This window comes from Petaurus breviceps, unplaced genomic scaffold (genome assembly GCF_028583685.1).
Source record: "Petaurus breviceps papuanus isolate PSGF00001 unplaced genomic scaffold, PetGlider_PUasm1.0 90723, whole genome shotgun sequence".
NCBI classification, from domain to species: domain Eukaryota; kingdom Metazoa; phylum Chordata; class Mammalia; order Diprotodontia; family Petauridae; genus Petaurus; species Petaurus breviceps.
The window spans coordinates 10,317,525-10,343,351 of NW_027187323.1; the positions used below are offsets into that span (position 1 = coordinate 10,317,525).

The following is a 25,827-nucleotide window of genomic DNA, read 5'->3' on the forward strand; positions in this document are numbered from 1 at the left end:
CCTAATTAATATAACTAGAATAAATGAATCTGAACCATGGGGAAAAATATATTTGTATCATATAGCTCCAAGGAAGGATATCCAAGATATATAGGGAATAAATAAAAACTTCATAAGGTTGGAGAAGGGCAGAAAAAATTATGGCATATAAATATAAATAGAAAACAATCTGTAAGAAATGGTAGACAAGGGATGGGTTCTGAGAAACCTAGGAAAAATTGTGTGAGTTGATACAGAATGAAGAGAGGAGAATCAGAATGACTTGTATAACAACAACAACAGTATAATGAGAAAGAACTTTGGAAGACAAGATTTCTGGTAAATGCAAATACCAATCATGGTTTTAAAGCAGTGGAGTCAAACACAAAAAGAAGTATTTTGATTTAGAAAATCACAAATAAACATTTTCTATGCAGTATTGTATTTTTTTATTTAGTTAAACACTTTCCAATTATATTTTAATATGTTTCTGGCCCCAGGGGAGTTTTACCAGACATCCTGAAACTTTCAGTTTGATGCCTCTATTCCAGAGAATACATCTAGAGATATTCTATGCTGTGCATGTCTTAAAGAAGGTGACAGACTCTAGATGGAGAGTAAAACATGCTTTTGGACATTAGTAGAGTTGGAATTTGGTTTGCTTGACTATGCATATCTGTTATAAGGATTTGTTTTTCTTTTAAATAGAAGAGTGAGGGGAGATAAAGAAAATAAATGCAAGTTAACTGAAAAATTAAATAAAATAGAAAAAATAATGTAAAGCCAAGAACCATTTTCAAGTGGTTAAGAGGTCAGAGGACATGAATAATACATTGTTCCCAAAAATAAGAATGTCTGAAAACCACCTCAAATACCTATAAAATATGACTCTAAACAAATTTTAAAGCTACAGAACTCACAAAGTGACAGAGAGAAACAGGTCTCCCAGTGAAGGTAGCCTGACAGGCCAACATGAAGGGTTCATCAAAGCATGCTGGGAGCCTAGCACAGTCCCAAGTGAACCTTGTGGTTTTAGCCACAGGGAGGCAGTAGCCAGAGCAGACTTCAAGAGAGTGGATCACCAGTAGCTGTAGTGGTTTCCAGAGTTTTCAACCCATGAACAAGCAGAGGAAGCAAAGCAAACACAGCAATCAAACCTTAGATTCCTTTTTTGGGGACAAAAAGGATCAAAGCATGGAACAGGAGAAAGACAGCAAAGTCATAACTCATGCACCAAAAGCTTCCAAGAAAAATATGAATTGGTTACAGGCCATGGAGGAGCTCAAGAAGGATTCTGAAAATCAAGTAAGAGAAGTGGAGGAAAAATTGGGAAGAGAAATGGGAATGATGCAAGAAAATCATGAAAAGAGAGTCAATAACCTGACTGTAGAAAATAATACCTTAAAAAACAGACTAACTCAAATGGCAAAAGAGGCCCAAAAAGGCAACGAGGACAAGAATGCCTTAAAAAGCTGATTTGCCAGATGGAAAAGGAATTTCAAAAACTCACTGAAGAGAATAATTCCTTCAAAATTAGATTGGCACAAATGGAAGCTAATGACTTTAGGAGAAACCAAGATACTATAAAATAGATTCAAACAAGTGACAAAATAGGAGGCAATGTGAAATATCTCATTGGAAAAACCACTGACCTGAAAAATAGATCCAGGAGAGATAATTTAAAAATTATTGGGCTACCTGAAAACCATGATAAGGAAAAGAACCTAGAAATCATCCTGCAAGAAATTCTCAAGGAAAATTGCCCTCATATTTTAGAACCAGAGGGCAAAATAGAATTTCACAGAATTCACCAATACTCTTGATAAAGATCCCAAAAAAGAAAACTCCTAGGAATATCATAGCCAAATTCCAGAGTTTCCAGGTCAAAGGGAAAATATTACAAGCAGCCAGGAAGAAACAATTTGAATATCATAGAAACACAATCAGGATAACACAAGATCCAGCAGCTTCTACATTAAGGGATCTTAAGGGTCTGGAATATGATATTCCAGAGGTCAAAGGAGCTAGGATTAAAACAAAGAATCACCTACCCAGCAAAATTGTGAATCATGTTTCAGGGAAAAAATGTGGTCATTCAGTGAAATAGAGGACTTTCAAGTAAGCTTGATGAAAAACTAGAGTTGAATAGAAAATTTTACTTTCAAATACAAGAAGCAAGAGAAGCATGAGAAGGTAAAGAGGGAAAAGAAATCATAAGGAATTTATTAAAATTGAATTAATTATATTCCTACATGGTAAAATGATAATTGTAACTCCTAAGACTTTTTTCAGTATAAGGATAGTTGATGGGAATATATATATATATGCATATATATGTATATATATGTTTATATAGGAGGGTATATGTATGTATAAATACATATGTGAGTGTGTGCATGTATGTATACATGTATACATAGACAGAGGGCACAGGATTAGTTGAATAGGAAGGGATGATATCTAAAAAAATAAAATTAAGAGGTGAGAGAGGAATATAATGAGAGAAGATAGGGAGAGACAGAATAGGGTAAATTACCTCTTATTAAAGAGGCAGGAGAAAACTGTTACAATGGAGGGGAAGAACAGGAATGTGAAAGGGAATGAGTCAACCTTACTCTCATTATATTTGGCTTAAGGAGGGAATAATATACACACTAAATTGTGTATCTTACCCTACAGGAAAGTAAGGGGGAAGAGGATAAGAGTGAGGATCATAGAAGGGAAGACAGATTTTGGGGGGGGTAGTTAGAAGTACATTCTTTTGAAAAGGGACTTGGTCAAAGTAGAAAAAAAGTATAAGTGGGGAGCAGGATAGAATGGAGAGAAATATAGGCAGTCATTCTTTCACAATACATCTACTATGGAAAAGTTTTGTTTAACTACACTATTAATACAATAGCCTATATTGAATTGCTTGTCCTCCCAGTAGGGGTGGTGATGAGGGAAGAAGGGAAGAATCTATAAATCAAAATTTTAAAAATCAAATGTTAAAATGTATATGTATGTATATGCAATTTTTTTTACCTGCAACTGGGAAATAAGATATACAGGCACTGGTGTATAGAAATCCATCTCGCCTTACTAAAAAGTTAGAGAGGGTATGGGGAAGGTTATAAGAGAGGACAGATTGGGGGAATGGGTATTCATTAGAATTGCTATTTTGGAGTGAGGGATAGGGGAAAGATGAGAAGAAAATTTGTAACTCAAAATCTTGTGGAAATGAATGTTGAAAACTAAAAATAAACAAATTATTGAAAAACATAAGAATGTCAAACTATTAAACAAATAAAAAATGCTCCAAATTATAAGAGAAATGTAAATCAAAGCAACCCCAGTGATTTGCATCATGCTTAAAAAATTAGGTAAGCGAACAAAAGATGTGAATAGTAAATAGTAACTAGGTTTTTGTGTACTGATACATTAATACTGTGTTGGTGAAGCTTTAAATTAATTCAACTATTTTGCAATTATGTTTAAAAAGTGAATAAATTTTAAATTCAAAAGGAATTAGAGAAGACTAGGAAAGACCTCCTGAAGAAGGCTGCATCTGAGAGGATTGTGCTATAAGAAATGACAAGCAGGATGGTTCAGAAAAACCTGGGAAGACTTGAATGAAATCATGTAAAATGAAATAAGCAAAACCAGTAGAACATTGTAGACAATAATAAAAATACTGTAAGGATGATCAATTATGAAAGAGAAAAGGATCTAAGATAACTTCAAGGACCCAAGATGAAAATTGCTATCTACATCCAAGGAGAACAGATGAACTCTGAATGAGGATTAAAGCATAATTTTTAAAAACATTTTTAAAAATTTTGTTTGCATTTTCTTTTGTAATGACTAAAATGGAAATACATTTTTCATGAGGTTATGTCTATAACTGAAATCAAATTGTTTGCCTTCTCAAAGTGTAGGGAGGGTGGGAGAAAAGGGGAAATTTTGAACTCAAAATTAAAAAAAAAAGACTGTTAAAAGTTTTTACATGTATTTAGGAAAAAATGTAATGAAATAAAGATTTTTTTTTTTAAAGAGAAAGGGAAGCTCGGAGGCAGAGGTAAGAAGGGGCAACATTTCAGGAAGGGGAATGGTCTCTCTCTCCATATATATGTACACACACTCAGGAAATAGATTGTTATATATGAGGAACAACAATTAACCTTGTATAAGAAAGAGGTGAGGTTATAGAGGGCTTTAAATGCCACCCCCCAAAATTTTTTTTTTAATTTGATCTCAGAGGTAAAAAACAACTGCTACCTAGGTTAATTGAGTAGGTGGTTCAATGGTCAGACTAGTAGTAAAAATCACTTTGACAGATGAGTAGATGCTGGATTGGAGTCTTAAAACAAGAAGACTAATTAGTAGTCTGCCATGATAGTCCGTGTAAGACATGATGAAAGTCTCTAATGTGGTGGTGCCTATGTGAGCAGAAAGAAGGGAATGTATAGTAGAGATGTTATAAGGGCAAAAATGACAAAATTGGGGATTGGATATGTGTTGAGAGTTCAAGTGAGGAGTTAAAGATGACACTGAGGTTGCAAACTTTATTAACTGGGAGGATGGTTGCTCCCTCAACATCAGTAGCAATAGGAAAGTTGGGAAGAAGAGGTTTGTAGGAGAAGATAATGAGTTCTGTTTTGAAAATATTCAGTTTGAGATGTTTACATGACATCCAATTTGTAATGATCTAAAGGAAGTTTATTATTGGAAAGGGAACTAAGCTATAATGGAATCCATATGGATTCCAATTATAATTGGAAAAGGAGATGAGAGATGGAAGGAGAAGGGAATAAGCATTTATACATATATTACTAGTGCCAAACGTTACAAATATTCTCTTATCCTCACAACAATCCTGCACGATAGATGATGTAATTATCTACATTTTTACAGTTGAGGAATCTGAGGCAAACAGACTTTGAGTGACTTGCCCAGGGTTACAAAATGAGTTAATGTCTGAGGCTGTATTTGAACTCAGGGGACTGACTCCAGGGACAGTGAGCACCACCAGCTGCTTCTACACACATAGACCGGGGAGTCATCTACATAGAGATAACTGAACCCCAAGATCTGATAAGATCACCATATGACATATGATGGAAGGGGATTGTAGCAACAAGCACTCTGGCATCCCCAGGGTGGCTGCTCACACAGGTTCTTGGATCTGCTTTGATAAAGGAAAGCAACTCAAAATGGGTTAACAAGCTTACTTTAATCAGTCAGACCATATATCGTTTACCTTGTTCAGGGGAAAAGGTCAGCACCCCGAACTTCAAAGTACACAGACAGAATTATCAAGACAGAAACAGATCTAGTAGACAGATTTCCAAACTGTCCAACCATTACATCCATACCCAGTCAACATCTGGGTTTCCACATCTGGGCTTTTCAAAGCCGGGGGGGGGGGAGGGGGGACCTGGACAACGGCTTCCCAGAATACAGATCAAATCACAGAACACTTCTCAAAGTGAGCCCCCAAAACAAAGCCTCACATCAGGGCTTATATAGCCTTCTCCTGGCTCGGAGAATGTAACAACCTTCTGGACCCACTGGCCAATCAAGAAGTATCTACTGAAAAACAAGCCTCCCACCCCAGGCTCCAGGTGCACTTTAGCCTAGGGGCAGGGAAGATCTTCAAATCTGCATTTCCATTACAAGGGTCCTTAAACTTTTTGTGTGTCATGGACCCCTCTTTTAGTTTGGTAAAACCTACAGAACCCTGCTCAGAATAAGATCTTTACATGCATAAGATAAAGGACATATGATTACAAAAGAAACAAATAATATTGTAATTCAATTGTCAAAATGTTTTGAAGTTCACGGACCCAAGGTTAAGAACTCATGATATAGAGGGAAAAGAGAAAAGTTCCAAGAACAGATCTTTGAAGGACATCCATTGTTGACAGGTATGGCATAGAATATGATCCAGCAAAGAAGACTGGGAGGAAATAGACAGGTAGGAAGGGAAACAGGAAAGAGTACTGATGAAAATTCAGGGGAGATTGTGTCTAAGAGAAGATGGTGATTGACAGTATAAAAGGCTATGGAAAGGTCAAAAAGGATGAGGTTTGAGAAATGCTATTAGATTTGGCAAGTGGTTACTTGGAAGAAAGCAGTTTCAGTTGAATGATGAGTTAGAAGCTAGAGTGTAGAGGATTTAGTGATAGGATAGGAAGTGGGGGCATCTTGTCTAAAATGGCTTTCTCAATGAATTTAATCAGGAAGGTAAGAAAAGATAATAGCTAGTAGGGAATGGTATGATACCTTGATTTCCCTCACCTCATATATTCAATCATTTGCCAAGTCTTGACGATTCTATTTTATTTTTTCCTTCTCCTGATTCAAAGAACCTCATATCATCATCATAAGCTCCCCTTAGGGCTATTATAATGACCTCCTAATTAATATCCTTATCTTAAGTATTTTCTTTCTTTAATTTATCCTCTTTATAAGTGCCAAGTAGAGCAGAAACAGTTTTATTCTTGTCTTGTTTATCCCCAACATTGAGATGTTATGTAGTATAGTGTAAAGAGAATACCCTTAAAGCAAAGAAGACCATAGGTTCAAGTCTTGCCCTAACATATATTGGCTTTGTAACTATTGGGCGAGTTAATTCTAAAACATGGGTATGAGCATGTCACTCACTTGATCAAAAAGCTCCAGTCATATCAAAATTCCTTTAGGATTAAATACAAACCTCTCTGTTCAGTACTTAAAGATCTTTACAATTTGTCTCTAACGTACCTTTTCAACTCATTCCCCTTCACACACTTACTAAAGTTCAGCCAAACTGACCGTGCTGTTCCTTAATCCAGTCTCTGGGTCTTTGCCCTGGTTATCCCCTGTGCCTAGAATGTATTGTCTTCTCATCTCCATCCACTCCTCAGAAACCATAGTTTCAAATCAAACACCACTTCCTACATAGAGCCTTTTCTGATTGCCTCCAGCTGTTAGTGCCTCAACTCCCACCCAAGACAACCTTGTATTTATTTTGTGCAAACTTACCTGTGCACATGTTGTCTCCCTGTCTACAGAATGACGGTGCTTTTTGAGGGTAGTGAACATTTCATTTTTATCATTGTATAATTAGTACCTAACACTGCCTGGGACAGAGTAGGCAATTAATAAATCCTTATTTATTAACTAGAACGCCCTCTCTCCTTACTTCCATTTCTTAAAATCTCTAGTATCCCTTAAGGATCATTCTGTTCAAGTACTACCTCCAAAAAAAGAGACCTTTGATTCCTTTGGTTCTCAGTGGGATTCCCAGAAAACTATTTTGCATTTACTTGACTAATAAAAATTAAAAAAAACTGCATTACTTGGGCCCTTCCTAGCTTTTAAGTCTTTTTACATCTTGTACCTTCCCCAGGTATTCTTGTATCCAGTGACACTGGATTCCTTTCTTTTCCTCAGACACAACACTATCGTTCAACTCCAAGCATTTCACAGGCTGTCCCCCACACCTGGAACTCCCTACCTCCTCATCTCAGCCTTCTAACTTCCCTGGCTTAATTCAAGTCTTGGCTAAAGTCCCAACATTCATAAGAAAACTTTCCTCCTATTTCCTAAGGCATCTGTTGATCTTAAATTTATACTGTATATGTTCTGTTTAAACATAGTTTTTTTTTGCATTTTGTCTCCCCCAATAGGCTGTAAGCTCCTTGAGAGCAGGGAATCACTTTTGATTTGTCTCCATTTTTATTGCTGTGTACCTACTATTCAGCACAATACCTGGCACATAGTAAGTACTTAAAAATGCTAGTTGACTGACTTGTCTTTGTATATGTTACTTCTTCCTAGTATAATGTAAGCTCCTAGCAGACAGAGATGGTTTTCTTTTTGCCTGTTTATTCCTTGCATCAAGAGGAAGTGTGGGATAATGGATAGAGAACTATCTTCCAATGCTGCCTCTCACAGCTGTATGACTATGTAGGTCACTTAACCAATCAATGCTCTCTCTAAGTTATAGATAAGGGGCCAAGCTGTATCGGTAAAGGGAATTTTCTCATGTGAGTTTTCCCTATATCAAGTAGCACAGATCTTAGCCCTATCCCCTTCCCTAGCCTTAACACCTGATGGTGCCTGGCAGATCATAGTGCTTAAAAATTGCTTAACAGCTAAATAAATGGCCACATCTATGCATAAAGACAATCAGGGGGTGGCTAGGTGGTGCAGTGAATAGAGCACTGGGACTGGAGTCAGGAGGACCTGATTTCAAATACGGCCTCAGACACTTAATACTTACTATCCATGTGACCTTGGGAAAGTCACAACCCCAATTGCCCAGCCTTCTCCCTCAAAAAAAAATACAATCAGGCATATGAATGATAAATTAAATTGGGGAAAGAGTATAGGTGCTACTATAGTAACCCAGATATGTAATAATGATAGTATATACTGGGGGTGTGTGTGTGTGTGGTGAGGGAGACAATGGAAAGAAAGATGAGAAAACAAAGAAAAGTGACAGAATTGATAGGACTTAATAAAAGGATTCAGTATATGGGGTATCAATATGAAAGATGAAGAACAGGGGCATAGAAAAGACAGAACATCGAAATTTCAAACGTGAGAAACTGGATAGATACTGGCTTAAGTTAGAAGAGGATGCAGTTTTAGAGGAAAAGATAGCAACCTTAGTTTTACCCATATTGAATTGGAGGTAGAGGTAGAAATCTTGGTGGATGCCTTGTCAGAAAAGAGGTCAGGGTTAGAGAAATAGAAAATGGGGATGTCTAGCATCTCTCAGACAGATCCATTCTGGCTTGTTTCCTTAAACTCATCATTTACCTGACTTACTCCTTCCTCATAAAGGGATGAGTAATAGAAGCTAAGAATATGGAAAAAAAAGATTTTTTCTAGTGGCTTAGTCAAAAATAGAAAGAAGCAATGATCTTAAAACTCCTTTCTGTGCAGCTTTTTCCTGGATAGTATGTTCAGATTGCAATCAACAAAGCAGTTTGTGAGAAAACAAATGTGTAAGTACAGATAAGTTTCTGGAAAATTTGTAATGGTTATAAAAATAATCCTTTAAATTGCTCAAGCTTCCTCTCTGCCTCTCCCTTTAAAAAATCACAATGAATTTTAAGGAAAATTAAAATATATGAAATTCTTTTTAGGTTCTTATGCTTCTAAATACATTTTGTTAGTTTAGGAAAAAGGTGATACATTGTGCACAATCTGAATTGATCATAAAATTACATCAGGTGAAACAAATTTAAAATATAGATTATCCAAATAGTGATTTTGGATTTAATAATTGAAATTATTCATAATTTTGAAATTTTTGTTTTAAGGACAAAGGGCTGAAATTTAGGAACCGTGTTTGTGTGTGTGTGTGTGGGGGGGGGGGATCAGGGTTAAGTAACTTGCCCAGAGTCACACTGCTAATAACTGCCTGAGGCTAGATTTTAACTCAAATCCTTCTGACTCTAGTTTGTATTCTATCCACTGGACCACCTACCTGCCCCATAGCTCTTGTTTTTGACATTTTACAAAACAAAAAAACAAAAAATGGCAAAAACTTAAGAAGACATGAAATCACATAGTAAAACAAAGTTACTTTCTTTAGTGTCTTCTCAAGCATTGTTGTCATACTATAGAAAGGATCTTGGTGGGTCACATTGACTTAGAAGACAACAAATTAACATGTTGTATTATATTTTTATTTAATTTATTTATTTTGAAAAACATTTTCCGATTACATTTTAATCTGATTCTGGCCTCAGGGAAGTTTCATAGGCTGCCTATGGCCAACAGCGAGTTTGACACCTCTATTTTATAGTGTTGAAGAAAGACATGAAGGCTTCATTTTCCAAAAAAAAGTTCCAAGGGAAAAATCTGAAAGGAGAGAGGGGAACAAGGAAAGATCTAATTCAATAAAACTCGTACTACCTAGAATTTGTATGATATTCCTTAGTGATTTCAAAATTCCTTTCCTTCCAGTTCTTACTAGTTTACACATTCAATTATTTCAAACAGAAGTTCCTAAAAATGGAGTAGTAGAAGTAGCAGTAATAGTAATGGTAACGAACATTTATGTAGTGCTTACTATGTGTCAAGCATTGTGCTAAGTGCTTTACATTCATTAGATGATAAACAATGTGAATTAGTTCAATGAGAAATTTAGTCATAGAATTCAGAATTTTAGAACTAGAAGAATCTTAGAAATTATGAAATCAATACACTTGCTTACAACACAAAAATAAATTTCTACTTCTAAATGATCCAAAAACATAATTCCAAACTACTAACGATTATTTTATATCACCAAGGATAGCAAAGTTAGAATTAAAGTTAAAATAAGAGAGTAATATCCTTTATGAAATAATAGTCCCTGGCAGCTTTTTCATTTTACTTAACTTCATTACCCTATCAGGTTAAATAATACCCCTTATCTAAAAACCCTTCCTTACTTGGGGCCTACAAATTTGTATCTACATCAGTCTTGAGAAAATGGGAAATGCCCACTATTATATCTATTGAAATCAGCACTTTTGGCATAGAATTCAATTAAATCTATGCAGTATTTTTCATTGATATAAAGTTAAATAAGATCAAGTATGAAAAATAAGCCCTAGTGGCGGCCAGGTGGCTCTGCGACTAAGAGCACCAGCTCCAGTGTCGGGATCACCTGGGGATCAAATCTGGGCTCCGATACTCAGCACCACACCCAGAAATAACTGGTTGTTTAACCTTGAGCAAGTTACTTAACCCCTATTGCTTTAAAAAAGAAAAGAAAAGAAAAATAAGTCCTTATGTTTCCTATATATTGTTTTTTAAGGAGATGTTCCCATAACCAATGTCACTGCTAGTCTCTTAGAAAATGTTGATTTTTTTGAGATCATTTCCAAGACATCATCTTTTCTGTATTCTCTAGTATATCTGTACTTCCTGCACCCTCATCACATGAAGAAACATATAATCACATATCCCCTCTCTCAACAGAAGCTGCAGGTACCAGAATGAAATTCACTTAAAATACAAACTACCATCAACTGAGTAAACCAAATAGGAGATGCTAAAATGTGTTGTATTGAAAGTAATTGCTTTGAGCTATAAGTACTTAAAGACATCACAGTCTAAATCCATTACAAGAAAATGTGTCTGCCTATAATTTTCAATCAGCCACTATATTGTTCAAAGAAGATAAGTGACAGCATAAGCACTTTGTAAGTACTATGCTTTAGAATATTACTCAAAAGAGAAATTTGAACATAAAGCATTTGGGGCTGGGATAGACTGATAGGTTGATTTAGTTAGTTGCACTAGAGGCCTGCTGCTCTCAGATCTGGTTGCAATGGATCTATCATACAACGTTTTAATATTTTCCAAGGTTCTGTGTTAAACTCTAAGGAAATGTGGTACATTAGAAGGAGAACTGGACTTTAAATCAGGAAGATCTGGGTTAAATTGCCACACTTACAATCAATATGATCCTGTGCAAGTCATTTACCCTCTATGTTCCTCTATGTTCCCCTAGTATTCATCTCCTGAGTCACACAGAACTGTAATCTGCAGTGGTGGAAAGTATTCCCATACTGAGAGCTCTCTATGCTGAAGAAATCACAAATCTTTCCCCAGTTTATGCATGATAATGAGCTTATGCAGAAGATAAAAAATTCTCCATTGATTGCGTTTCTCACTTAAAGGTAGATCCTTCATTTTGGGAATATGGAAACATTCTTGGAAGTGTTTTAACTCATCCTGCTCATCCAGGTATAAAGCAAGCTTCTCGTCGGTCAGGCTGCAGCCAAGCTGAGAGGCAATGCGCTCCAGAGTCCTCGCTGGTAACTCATCAGAAGTAGAATTCATTTTTATGTCAATATCACCTATAAATAGGGAAAAGAAAATAAAATACCACTATTCATTAGCAAGCATAATCACAAAAACAACTTTTATCCTGATCTGAGAATGAATTGATCTTAGATTTTAGACAAGAGAATCAAACCAAGCAAGATATGATTTTATATTCTTCTGGTAGTCTTTAAATATAGTAACCATTCACTGACATTGATACTGAACCTTCATTCCATGAATCCAAATATTTACCAACTCATATTATTTTTGCCTTGTCAATATCTCTATTCCCTTCTCTCAGTTTCCATGGGCACCACCTGTGTTCAGGGTCTGCTTTCTTCTCACCCAGACTCTTTTAATAGCCTTCATCAGGCTTCCAGCTCTAGTTTCTGCCTCTAATTTGCTCCCTCTCTGTTCTATCCTTCACACTGTTTCCTAAATAATTTTCCTGGTGTACCACCCTCATTATGCTACTCCTTTACTCAAAAACCTTCAGGGGCGCCCCATTGCTTTTCAAAATAAAAATAATGCTTTGAAAACACTCTATAATTTGAACCCATTCTGCCTTCCCAGACTTAATTCATACTGCTCCAGTTTCACAGATTCTTATCTTACAAGAAGTTCTCTCTCCATCCTTTTTTCCTATGCTTCAGTCTCCCATCTTTTTGTATTTGTACAGTCTCTTCTGCATGGAATTTATACCCCTTCCCTATTTAAGTCTCCATTTCATAAAGTCCAGACTCAGTAGCATTTCCACAAGGAAATCTTCCTTGAATCCTCCTGGTGAATGTTACCTCTTCCTTTCCAAATTTCTTGAAGCCCCTTGGCTGGACCTCTCTTGCACTTTTATCGTTTTCCTTTATATCAGAATCACTTTTGCATATCTTTTCCCTATTTGACCTTTCAGCAAGGCCTCTCTAATTCTATATCCTATTATCTTCCAGCATATATCTATGTCCTCAGCCACTAGCACAGAGGATTAAATCCATTAGGTCTTTAAGAAATATTTGCTAATTGAATCATTTATTTTGATGATGTGGATGCATTCTTTGAAATTTGTTTGCTCATCATCTTTTTTAAGGTACAATTACAAACTTCGCATTGCTTGGGTTGCTCCCAAGCTAAGAGACAACATATTATCATAGACTCTTCTGAAGAGTTAAATCAATAATGATGGAAATGATGATACTTATGTAGTATTTTGAGGTTTACAAGGCAATTTACATATACTCAATTTTTACAATAACTATGTAACCAAGATATTTTCATTATCTGCATTTTATAGATGAATGAAGTAAAGCTTAAATTAATTGCTCTGAGTTACACAGTTAGCAAGAATATTAGAAAATTTTTAGATTTTTTTTTCTTTTTGCTTTTTGGAGGGGAGAAGGTAGGGCAATTGGGGTTAAGTGACTTGCCCAAGGTCACAAGGCTAGTTTTGTGTTAAGTGTTTGAGGCCAGATTTGAACTCGGGTCCTCCTGACTCCAGGGCCAGTGCTCTATTTACTGCACCACCTAGCCACCCAAAATAGCTTTCAATACCAAGTTTTTCCTGACTCCAACTTCATTGCCTTTTTTTCCCTTGTATTTCTTCTTTAGTCAAGTAAAAGCTAGAAAACTTCTCACCTTTCACAAATACAGGTAACATTTCAAATCTTCCAACAATATTTTTGGCATAGAGAAGCTAGAAGTAAATACATGCTACTCTCCTAGAAAATAGATTTTAACTTGAGCCTATATTCATCTACCTTTTCTCAAATTATTACCTTGAGAGAGAAAATGAAAACTATCCTAAAGGGCATAAATTCAAATGAAATTTCTTTCTTCTCTACTTTGTTTAGAAAAATTTTCATATGTAGCTTATTAAAGAGAAGATAGAAACCTAAGTTTTAGTCTCAGTCTGAAGAATGTCTCAAAATTCCTTCTTCCTCAAACTTAAGACTATTAATTTGTAGGGCATATGTTGAAATCTATTTTATGGTGCTTATTTTTGAAGTTCCTATATAGACATTGCATTCTTAATTTGTGCTAGGCAATTTTAACTAACTAATACATTTATTCAATGCCATTCCAATTAAATTCATATATATATATATATATGTATATCTTAGTTAGAAAAAAACAGTAGCAAAGTTCATCTGGAAGCACAACAGGGCAGGAATTTCAAAGAAACCAAGGAAAAGACATGTAAAGGAAGTAGAGTCAGCAGTATTGGACCTTAAATATATTATAAGGCTAAGAGCATTGTTGAAATGTAAAGTGGATGATTTAAATTGTTTTAAATAAAACATTTCTTATATAAATACCAATATAGCCAAGAATAGAAGGAATGCAGAAAATTCGGAAAAAAAAAACTTTCAAAGACAATTTCTTAGAACATGATTATGTTGGAATACTGTTGTGGTGGAGCTAGTTGATTTAGAAAAACATGGAAAGACTTGGACCTATGAAGGCAGATGCTATCCACCTTCAGAGAAAAATATGAAAAATTAGAAATATGCACAATATGGTCATATATGTGTGTATGAGTTTATATGTGTGCATTTATAGATATGTGTGTATATGTATATAATACACACACATATATCAACATTTAACTGTAGCCTTCTTTAGGGTAGGAAGGGTAGGGAGTGGGAAGAGTAGAAACAGAAAAAATGAATTAAAAATTGCACGGCACAGAACAAAAAACCTACAAGGAAGCAAAGAAAACCTGGGAAGCTTTGAAAACAATGTATAGTATTTATTATATATGGTTTTTTTGGGGGGGAGGAGGCAAGGCAATTGGAGTTAAGTGACTTGCCCAAGGTCACATGGCTAGTAAGTGTTAAGTGTCTGAGGCCAGATTTGAACTCAGGTGTTCCTGACTCCAGGGTCAGTGCTCTATTCACTATGTCACCCAGCTGCCCTCTATACAGGTTTTCTTCAAATGGAAATTTGTTTTTGTACATTGGATCCTCTCTTATGTTCTTCTGTGTACAGGAAAATGTTCTTTTTTTTTCATTTCTCTTTTAAATGAATAGAGGGAGGGGATTCTGAGAAGATGGGGCAGTAGGTCAGAAAATTCCAAGCTTTTTACATTTCCTCCGCAAACAAAATAAAATAGTGCCTCATGGTGAATGTAGAGTGTCAAAAATAAACAAGAGTTGGGGCAGGGCAGTGGTTCTTCTGGTACAACTAGAGAAGACCTGGTTTCAACTGAAGCAACAAACAACTACCCCTAGGGGCAGCTGGGTTGGGAGGCATCCTCCACCTCAGATATGGGAATTCTCACCTCAAAAACAGGGTGTGGGGTCAGACATATGAGCAGGGGAAGGTTGAAGGCCCCTCTGCTGCTCAGGAACTCCAGGTCCAGCTATGCTACTGAGAGAGTCCCAGGCTATATGTGAAGCTGAGAAGGAACCAGCATACCAAGGTGAGTGGAGATGCATTGGGGTGGGAGTAATGCAGGCTGTGGGCCCTTACAGGAGAGCTGAACTCTTGGTTTCACTTCCAGGTCAGAGGGGAGAACTGAAGGTTACAGCCAATGGAGGGTACACAAGGAGCAAGAATATTTCCAGAATATTGTGCCTAGTGGTCCTATCTGTCTGTGGCTTGGAGGGGGAAAGGAGTGCTTAAGTTGGGCCCCGGACAAAGCTTAAAAAATAACAGAAAGAAGGACCTGAGGCCAGTGGTAGCATCACCCACATCATAGGACTAGAGGTGATTACAATAACAAGATGCTAATTTTTTCTCTAAAAAATAAGCAAGCATCTTGGAGTGAGGGTAGGGGGAAGATGGGGAGAAAATTTGTAACGCAAAATCTTGAGGAAATGAATGTTAAAAACTAAAAAAAATAATTTAAAAACAGAGCAAGCAAAGGAGAAAGAACCCATATACAGCTAATATGGGAATAGACATATTACCCATAGATAATATGGGTTTCATGTTTCAGGGGAAAATACGGTCATTCAGTGGAATAGAGGACTTTCAAGCATTCTTGACGAAAAAGCCAGAGTTGAAAAGAAAATTTCACATTCACATATAAGAAGCAAAAGAAGCATGAGAAGGTAAACAGGGAAAAGAAATCATAAGGAACTTATCAAAGTTGAACTATTAACATTCCTACATGGGAAAACAATAATTGTAACTGATGAAACTTTTGTCAGTATGAAAATAGTTGAAGGGAATAGAAATCTATATATGTCTATATATGAGGGTATATGGCATATGAATACATATGTGAATGTGTGTATATACGTTTATAGGTATACATATATAGAGGGCACAGGACCAATTTAACAGGAAGGGATGATACTTAAAAGGTGAAATTAAGAGGTGAGAGAGGAATATAATGAGAGGAGAAGGGGAGAGACAGAATGGGGTAAACTATCATAAAGAAGAGGCAAGGGAAAATGGTTACAATGGAGTGAAAGAATAGGAGGGCAAAAGGGAATGGGACAACCTTATTCTCACTGAATTTGGCTTGGAGAGGGAATGAAATACACACTAAATAGGGTATCTTACCCTACAGGAGAGTAGGTGGGAAGGAAATGAGAGGGGATGATGGAAGGGAGGGCAGGCTGGGGGGGAGGGAAGTTGAAAACATCCACTTTTAAAAAGGGAAGGTATCAAAGTAGAGAATAGAGTAAGTGGGAGTTGGGATAGGAGGGAGGGAAATATAGTCAGTCTTTTACAATATATCTACTGTGTTATTATTTTGCATTAGCTACACATGTAAAACCTATACTGAACTGCTTATCTTCCCAGTAATGATGGGTGACAAGGGATGAAGGGAATGAATCTTTAATTCAAAGTTTTAAATTAAATGTTTAAATATATATACACTATTATTAATAGTATTTTACTTGTAATTGGGAAATAATATATATAGGCACTGGGACATAGAGATGCACCATACCCTACTGGAAAGGTAGAAAGGGGTATGGGAGAAGATATGGTTGGAGGAGGGCATATCCTGTGGGACTGCTATTTTAGGGGGTAGGTAGGGGAAAAACAGGGAGAAAATTTGTAACTCAAAATCTGGTGGAAATGAATGATGTAAATCAGTAGTTAAAGCATTTGAAAAATGAAAAAAAAAGAGAGTGGGATTGAGGGTCAAAGGTCAGGCACAGGGCTCTAGGCCTGTTTCTTTCTCCTCCTGGATGGGTGGGTGGAGTCGAGCCTTTCCTGGTGCAGCCGGGATGAGTGGAAAGCATGTTCTACACCGACCCAAGGAAACCAAAGTTTTCTCATCGTAGGAATGTGGGGAGCAGCCCGAGCCAGGGTCACCCTGAGGACTCGATAGTGCCAAGTGGACCTCGAGGGAGGGAATTTCCTGACTGGAAGTTCCCCCATCAATGAAATTGCAATCCACATACAGGCTCTCTCTGAGATTGTTGGGCCAGAGGGCTGGGCAGGTTTGGGATCTGATGAAATAATGGTTGTACAGCACTTTAGCACAGTGCCTGGAGCATAGAAGTGGTATAGAAATGCTCTGTTATGATTAATCGATATCCTGGTTATTCCAGTCATCCTCCTGGAAATTTCTCCTCTCCCTTTAAAAGGTGCCCAGGGAACCTGACCAATAATTTCTAAATTAAAGCTTTTCAGCTTTCTAATAAATTCATTTCTAAACAAAAACTTTGAGGTTAATTCATTAATTTCTAAACTATAAACCTAAAGTACTAGAGCTGAAATAATAATAATAGTTAAGATTTATATGCCACTTACTATATGCCAGGCACTTTACAAATATTAACTCGTTTGATCTCAACAAACCTGGGAGGTTGGTGATATTATTATTCCCATCTTACAGGTGAGGAAACTGAAGCAAATGGGTTAAATGATTTGCCCAAAGTCACACTGGGGTCTGAAGCTGCTTATAAACTCAGTTCCACCTGACTCCAGGCCCAGTGCTCTGTGCACTGTGCCATAGACTTTGCCGTCTAGGTAAAAACCATAATTGCCCTTGTCAAGATCATAACAATGAGAGTTGTCTAATGGGCTGACCATTGGATGGACCAATCACATGACCATGTGATTTCTTGATAGATGGAACCATAGACATAGCCCTGTCTAATGATGTTCCAATTAATGCCAAGCATATCAATATCCATAAACTAGGAGAATATTGGAAAGAAGCATGAAAGAGAGCATTTCTTGTTAGAGCAATAAAAAAGTATAACTGGACAATCAGGAGTTGTAGGGAAAAGCTTGAATTAAAAAAATATCAATAGGGAGAGGGAAGTTTGGGGAGAAAAGGTACAGTTCAGGAAACTTCTAGATGTAGGGATTAATTAGGAAGAATAGAGAAACTAAGGATAATAAGGGCTTAACTCATACCTACATTACTTAATATGCCATTACCTACATGAAAACCCTAGGGGACTGCTTTCAGGAGACTGGAGGACTTAGCATGCTGAGTTAGGCCTTTGGAAGATGCTCAAAATTCCATCTCTCCAGCCAGTGGAAAAAATGTGCTGCCAGCCATGTGGTAGGCCAGGGCAGAATATCTGTGCATTCTCCAATCTGCTAGTCTCCCAAAGACAGTCCATTAACATCTTCCACATGGGTGATGCCATCTCAGACAGCCTACCTTTCTCCAAACCCTCATTACATAAACAATTAGCAATATGTGTCAAAGACTACTTAGAAAAGCAATTTTGATCTGAATCTGTCTTCTGTAGATAATGCCCTGGAAGTGGATCATGAGATTATCCAGGTCCAAGTAGTCAGGCAGTGTTAGAGAGAGTCATATGAATTAGATTAATGTGGGATATAAATACAATTTGTGTGAAGAAAATAAAGCAACAATGTGATACAATGATAGTTTTTATTTAGCTTTATTATTCAGATAATTCCTTTTAGGAAAAGAAATAAGAAAATGCTTTCTTTATTATTGATGTCTTTTTTTTTAATATGTTACATTCATTTCCCAATATAGCTTTCTTTCCCACCCTCTCCATTAAACCTCTTGCAACAGTGAATAAACAAGAAAAAGGAAAAAAGTATCAGCAAAATCAACCAAAAGATTCATCATATTTGATAGTATATAATTAAGGGAAGAAATTTCCCTCCTACTTCAGATTACTGTCTTCACAGAAGATGAAGAATGTAATTAGAAAGTATAAAGTAGGTGTTAAGGAATTTTTCAGCAGCTCTACAACAAATGGTGAATAAGTCTTTAATTTGAAAGTATTATGCTACTGCATGTGACATCACACAAGAAACATCTTGTGAACAATTTAGAGCAGGGTGGGGAACATGTGTCTTCGAGGCTACACATGGCTCTCTAGGTCCTCAAGTGTGACTCTGACTGAATCTAAACTTCCTTTTAGGGATTTGTTCTGTGAAGTCTGGATTCAGTCAAAGGAGCATATTTGAAGACCTAGAGGGGCACATGTGGTCTTGAGGCCCAGGTTCTCCACACCTGGTTTAGAGAGTCTTAGTCATGCTTTTTGGACCAGTATACAGAAGAAGCAAACTTCAAGAGCACATTGTAGCTGTAGACTATAACTCTTTCCTACAGTGGAGGGCATCGGAGGAGAGAACAGACTTTATTTTTTCTCTCCACCCATTAGACTTGTTGGTACAGTAGGAGGAAATCTATTTAACAGATATAGAGTCATATCAAAGACAGGTACAGATAGAGGAAAATAGTGACTAGAGGATGTGCTACATGTGAAATATTAGACATTCATAGTTTCCTATCTCTGTAATGAAGGGAGGGAGGCTCATTTTCTCAATTTTTTTCCAGGTCGCTCTTGGTCATTATGATCTTCCAGTTATTTCTCTTGTTTTTATTGTTATCCCCTTCCATCAATGCCTATCACAAATTCCTTGAATTTACTTGAGTTATTTTTCTTTATTTTGCTTATTGGTTGATCTGTTCCTCTCTATTAACTCCTATGCCTAAAATCTTAGTTTTTGTTATATTACTTTTTTGCTGTTGTTCAGTCATTTTATAGTCATGTCAAACTCTTTGTAACTCCATTTGGGGTTTTCTTGGCAAAGATGCTGGAGTGGTTTGCCATTTTATACGTGACGAAACTGAGTTAGTTAAGTGATTTATCTAGGTCACATAATGTACATGTCTGAGACCAGATTTGAACTCAAGAAAATGAGTCTTTTTGACCCCAGACCCAGCACTCTATCCACAGGGGCATCTAGCTGCCAATTATTTTCTGGCACCCTTTTCTAATAAATTTTTCTTTACTCTGTCCTTTTTCTTTTTTCCCTCCTTTGAATTCTATTCTTCATCTAACAGACTATATATACCTATACTTGTTCCTTTTTTAATTCACTCTGCATCCCTCATGGATGTATAATTTCTTGAGAATCAAATTCCTCAAATGAGATAATATGTGTAAATATTTGTAAAACACTTAGCACTGTGCCTGGCATATAGTAAATAATAAATACTTATTCAATTCCATTCTTTTTTCACATTTCTCTGTTACTGCATTTGTAATATATCTTAATACCTTGTTATTTTTTTCTGTTGTGCTTTGCACTTAGAAGTCATGTTCATAAAGGAAGAAATGCTGAATGGAAATGGTATTATGTAGTGTCACATTGTATCCTGAATTAGGAAGGCTAGTCTTACTCCCTGCCTTTACCATAATTACTCCACCCTGTTAAGGGCAGGTTATCCAATCTCCTTTTCTGTGTCTCTCTTCTAATTCATGTGTTTCTCCTCCTGGTATAGTATGGCATCTTGTGGATTACAACACTTTTTCAAAGAAGATAGTCTCCTAATGTATAAATTGTGCCCATCTTTCAAACCCATTTTGAAGATTCTCTTACACATAGGGGATCATGGGATTTAGTCTACAGAACTTTAATTCTTCTCTTCCTCTTTCTCTTCCTATCTTTTAAGTTCATCTCAAATCTTACGATTCTGTGGATCTCTGAGGGTCTTAGTTTTCTCATTTATAAAACAATAGATTCACACCAAATGTTAAAAGGCCCTTCTAAATTTCTGGTTCTGTTTCTACTCCCAGTTCTGAACACCAGTTTCTTTATCCTTCCTTCCCTCTATACTATAATTAATGTTTCATAAAACTTGAGGAGAAAACTGTTCCTGAAAGGCCAAATCCCCATATAAAATTTATATTTCATGAGAAAGGGGAAGATCGCCTATGTTTAAAATACATATTTGTATTTCCTTTGAAGAATGTAGATTTCGAATTTTCATATATTAATGGCTTATACATTTAGAAAAGGAAATAGTGATCTTGGAAGCCAGCATAGGTTCATAAAGAACCCATTATGCCAGATTAGCATCATTTCCTTATTTTGCAGGGTTATTAAACTGATATTTCAAGAAGTTCTATAGATAGAACATACCTGGATTTTGGCAAGATATTCGACAATGTTTCATGATATATTTGTTGACAAATTGGAGAGATGTGGACTAGATAATAGTATAATTAATTGGATTTGTATTTGAATGACGGGATCAAAAGAATAGTAATTAATGAACTGATGTCAGACTATAGAGGTGTCAGTGGAATGGCACCAAATTCTGTCCTTTTTTTTGTTCAACATTTCTATTTGTAGCTTTTATGACATACTTATAAAATTTAGAGAAGAAAAGAAACTGCATGTAATAGAAGCTAATTACTGATAGAACCAATATACGAAAATATCTCAACAGACTAGACTATAGATTGAATCTAATAAGATGAATGATCTAATAAAAATCTAATTAGAGGAAAGATCTAATAATACAAATATAAAGTCCCTTGCAAATTCAAAAAGCCAACTAAACAAGTATTAGATAGAGGCAGTATGAGTAGGAAACACTTCCTGTGAAGAAAGATTTAGTGTATGAGTAGACTGAAAGTTTAACTTGAGTCAATACTGTGACATGGCAACCATAAAAACTAATATGATCTTAATCTGAATGAATCGATCTGGGAAGTAAATTGTACTGTAACGTGGGCTTGTTATACTACATATGGAATGTTATATTTGGTTCCAGGAACCAAATTTTAGGAAGAATGTTGAAAAGCTGGAGTGTGCTCATAAAATGGCTAACATAATAGTGATGGGATTCAAGACCATGCCCTTCAAGGATTATTTCAAGAAACTAGAAAAGTATAAGTTGGAGAAGAGTAGGCTTATAGTGTTCACAATATCAGTTATTTAAAGGGTTGTTATGTGGAAGGATTAAATGTATGTTAGTTGAGGCCAGAGAACAACAGGAAGCAATGGGAAGAAGTTGGTGAGAAGTATCCTGATTGCACAAGGCAGAGCAGATAAAGAGCCAGGTTTGGAGTCAGGAAAATCTGGGTTCGAGTATAATTTCTGATATATATAGCCCACACCACCATGAGCAAATCATTTGAGTTTTCAACATGAAAGACAGCTTCCTCAGACCTCTAACTTATAGAAGAGTTATTGATCTACATCATTGGAAGTGATTCCCACACTGTATGTCCTCCACTAATGTATTCACAGGAATGACCAAAAAGAAGTACTAATAAATGCAAAAGTGGAATAAATTATGGATTCCCCAAGTCTCATAGGTCTTTCAGAAGAAACTATTTGCTTCTCATTGATTGACCAATGGAAAAAACAAAAACAAAACATAGAATGTGGAGGCAGACATTTCTTCAAATCTGAACTATCTTTACTATTTGCATCTCTTTACTATTTGTATCTACTACCTATATCTCCTTGGAAGGAGAGATACCTTTCTCTGAGATTCAGTTTCCTAATTTACATAATGAAAAGATTGGGTTAGGTAATATCATAAGACCCCTTCTCTATCTAAATCTCTGAGATTCTGATTCAGTTGTAAGTGTTGAATCTTTCTTTTGAAACAAAGGCCAAATTTTAAAATATTGAATATAAAAAAATTAACCATTTAATAGTTGACATTTTAAATTATTAAATTATCTTGTATAAATGAAGAACATGGCATTAAACATCCTGGATTTTCAACTTTAACTCTAAAATAGTCTTAATGTTGCTTCTAAATAAATTATCTTTCACTGTATACATAAGTGTGTGTGCTGGGCTTGGGGGTGGAAAGGAGAGAGTTATAAACTCAGCTTTAAGAGTTGCAAAGGGTTTTTTGCATTTTTTTTTAGATTATTGCTTCCAAATTATAGTAATGTACTTGCATAATATTTTATAGTTTGCAAAATATATTTTTCATATATAATCTCTCATTTGGTTCTTCCAATGAGGGAGACAAGGAATGTATTGCCATTATTCCCATTTAATAGAGGAGGAAACTGAGGCTTACAGAAGAAGAATTACTATTCAAAATCCTATAGCAAATGAATGGCAGTGCTTAGTAAATGCATGAGGTATACACACTAGGTCCCAGATCGCCTAACTCCCAGTCCAGAGTTGAACTCTTTAAGGAAAAAATAAGTGTGTGTGCACACACAGACACATGTAGACATACACATATAGAAACAGAAATTCTTCCAATGTAGTTCTATAATGGTATATACAATGACTTTATAAGTTAAGATCTTTCCCTACCAAAGGTTTATTTAAAGAGTCAGTGCCATAATACTAAATAAACATTTGTTATATTTTCTCCTATTTCTTGTACTGACAGTTCTAAGGTTAAATTAGCCAATTATTTGAATAACCTCTGTAACGCAGCAGTTAATGTTTACATAGTGCTGAGCATAGCATGTCAAAGGGGCAAATAACATCTAGTTTGAGAGTTCAAAGTTTAGAAATGTTCAAACCAAACTACCGAAGCATGTTATAATAGTGGTATATGAAAATTCAATTAAAAAGAAAACCTGTTAGAATACTAATCAAAGTGCTGCTCAGTAGAAATATTGAAAGGATAATAATTTTCAGTGATGCAGTACTTGCATTAGGTTCTTATGACCACTGAGCAACTCATAGCTATATTCACTGGACATTTGAGCACCAAACTAAGATAATACTAACTACAATGAGACTGATACTATTGGTACAACCTAATGTCATTAGATAAATGTAGACACAAAGAGAAGTTTGAAAAACTTATCTTGCTACTTAGAAAAAGAAACACTCCCTTCTGGCAACTGTTTCTGAAAATGAAAAGGAAGGTATTTTGTCTCATGCTTAAACAATTTCACTTCTAAAAATAAAAACCATTTATTTTAAACAGGCATAATATAAACAGAACTGAAAGTATAAAGTTTATTTTAGAGGTGGTTCACTTTACTGTCAGAATTTAGAAGCTACTTAACTGTATCTATCTATATATGGGCTCATGAAATGACATTTTAAGAATATTGAGTTCAGGATATCTCCAGTGTTTATTCTTTTTAAAAATTCACTGGAGTTTTTCAGTGGCTTCAGAAATCTCAGGGAAAACTACCTCCAGTATGTGGGTGATTCCTTATATATGTAGGTCCTTATATTTGGTTCCATATTTTAAACAATATTATGTTTTGAGAACAAAGGGCACACTACAACAAGTGTGCACAAATGATTCTGGGGAGATGGTAAGAAGTACAAACTTGAGGTTGTTCTACAAAGCAGTTGTACATATATTTTCATCAAATATCTGTATGAGTATGAGAATTCTGTGTGTGTGTGTGTGTGTGTGAGTGTGTGTGGGTGTGTATGTGTTATAGCTAGGTATCATAAGGTAATTCTCACCTGAGCAGGCTTCTGGTGTGTTCCAGGAGCTTCACTGGACCTTCTGCCAGAATGAACACTGATATAGCAAGTTCCTCATGACTCCACCCTTTGAGGGGATTTTTTTTTTTTTTTTGCCTTAAGTTCCTCCTCTCTTGCCTAATTCTAAAAATGAACAATCATGCCTTTCCTGTTCCTTGTATCAGGGCCAAAATTCGAAGCAAAATACTTCCTTTCATTGTGCTGTCAGCTTTCTATTTCACAGTTTAACTGAGTTCAGGCCAAGTCAGGTCTTACTCAGGATGACTAGACCTAATTTGTAGAATCATGGGAATTTTGTACACAACTCTAACTCTTTGGAAGAGTCTGATAGTTAAATTTTCAGTATAAGCATTTATACTTTAAAAACCAGCAGTTACTACAAATCAGAACTTAATTTACTGTTTTGGTTGTTTAAAATCTGGCCTTAAAGTGGTGTTAGTAATGCGGATTTAATTTAAAAGTGTGTGCCTATGTTCCTTTCCTTCCTCCTGCCCTCCCCGCCCCCCCAGCTGGGTGGTTAGATGTTTCGTAGGACATCCCTACATTGCTCTGACCACTTAGCAGCGGGGCAGTAAAAAGCTCAGTAAATAAGTTATCACCAGACTGATAGTCTGGTGAATGGTGACTAATAATAACAATTGACTTTCTATAACACTTGAAGGTACGCATAGTGCTTTGTATCCATTGTATCATTTGAGCCTCATAAGACCTATGGAAAGAACTTAAAGTGTATGAAATTTTAGTCAGAATTTAGGAAAAGGATCTAGATACTTTACTGATCACACAGTGGGAATTTTAATACCTCCCGGGCTAAATATCAGTATATTTGGGTAGAAAGGGAATGTTGACCAAGGGTTCTAGTCCTGGCAACTAATTGTAATTGTTATCAACTTCTCTGTTTACAATTCTAGCATCAGAGGCAGTCTTGGAGGGAGGCCATAGCCTTCAGCTAGAACTTTAGAGAATCTTAGTTGAGGATCCACACTAAAAGCATCTGCTTGAGGCCCTCCCTACCCAGGAAGCTGAATCTAAAAGATTAAGGCTATATAGCTTCTGATGGAAGTTTCCTTATGGATATGTGTCATCTTCCATAAGTTTCTCATGAACTCTGACCAGTATATAAACCTAGACATTCTTTGAGTTTTGTGAACCATGTGTTAATTGGGGAAGTTAGTGATAGCACAATGAGCAGCATCCAGTAGTGAAGATCTGGAATTGTTTTATTTGTGAACTGCAAGTCCAAAAAGTGAGAAATCCCTCAAAATGTAACTGGTCCTTTCATATCACACAAAAGCCTCATTTGTCCACTGTGTTTGAACTAAATTGGAATACTTGCCATTTCCCTGAAAACATGTTTTGTTCTTTCCTGTCTCCATATCTGTGCTTATGTTTTCTCTTCCTAGAATGTCTCCCATTGACGAT

The 25,827-nt window shown here is 36.1% G+C and overlaps 1 protein-coding gene across 3 annotated transcripts in view; it reads right to left on the minus strand.

Moving 5' to 3' along the window:
- The window catches only part of KYNU (kynureninase), a 143,537-nt gene extending 119,074 nt beyond the window's left edge, over positions 1–24,463 (minus strand). For all 3 annotated transcript variants that reach the window (XM_069066762.1, XM_069066761.1, XM_069066763.1), the window contains exons 1-2: positions 24,385–24,463; positions 11,625–11,810 (exon numbers count right to left, since the gene is read on the minus strand). In XM_069066762.1, the coding sequence (XP_068922863.1) occupies positions 11,625–11,793 (169 nt within the window). In that variant the 5' untranslated portion in view covers positions 11,794–11,810; positions 24,385–24,463. The remainder of the gene's footprint in view (positions 1–11,624; positions 11,811–24,384) is intronic.
- Positions 24,464–25,827: the final 1,364 nt, after the last annotated feature.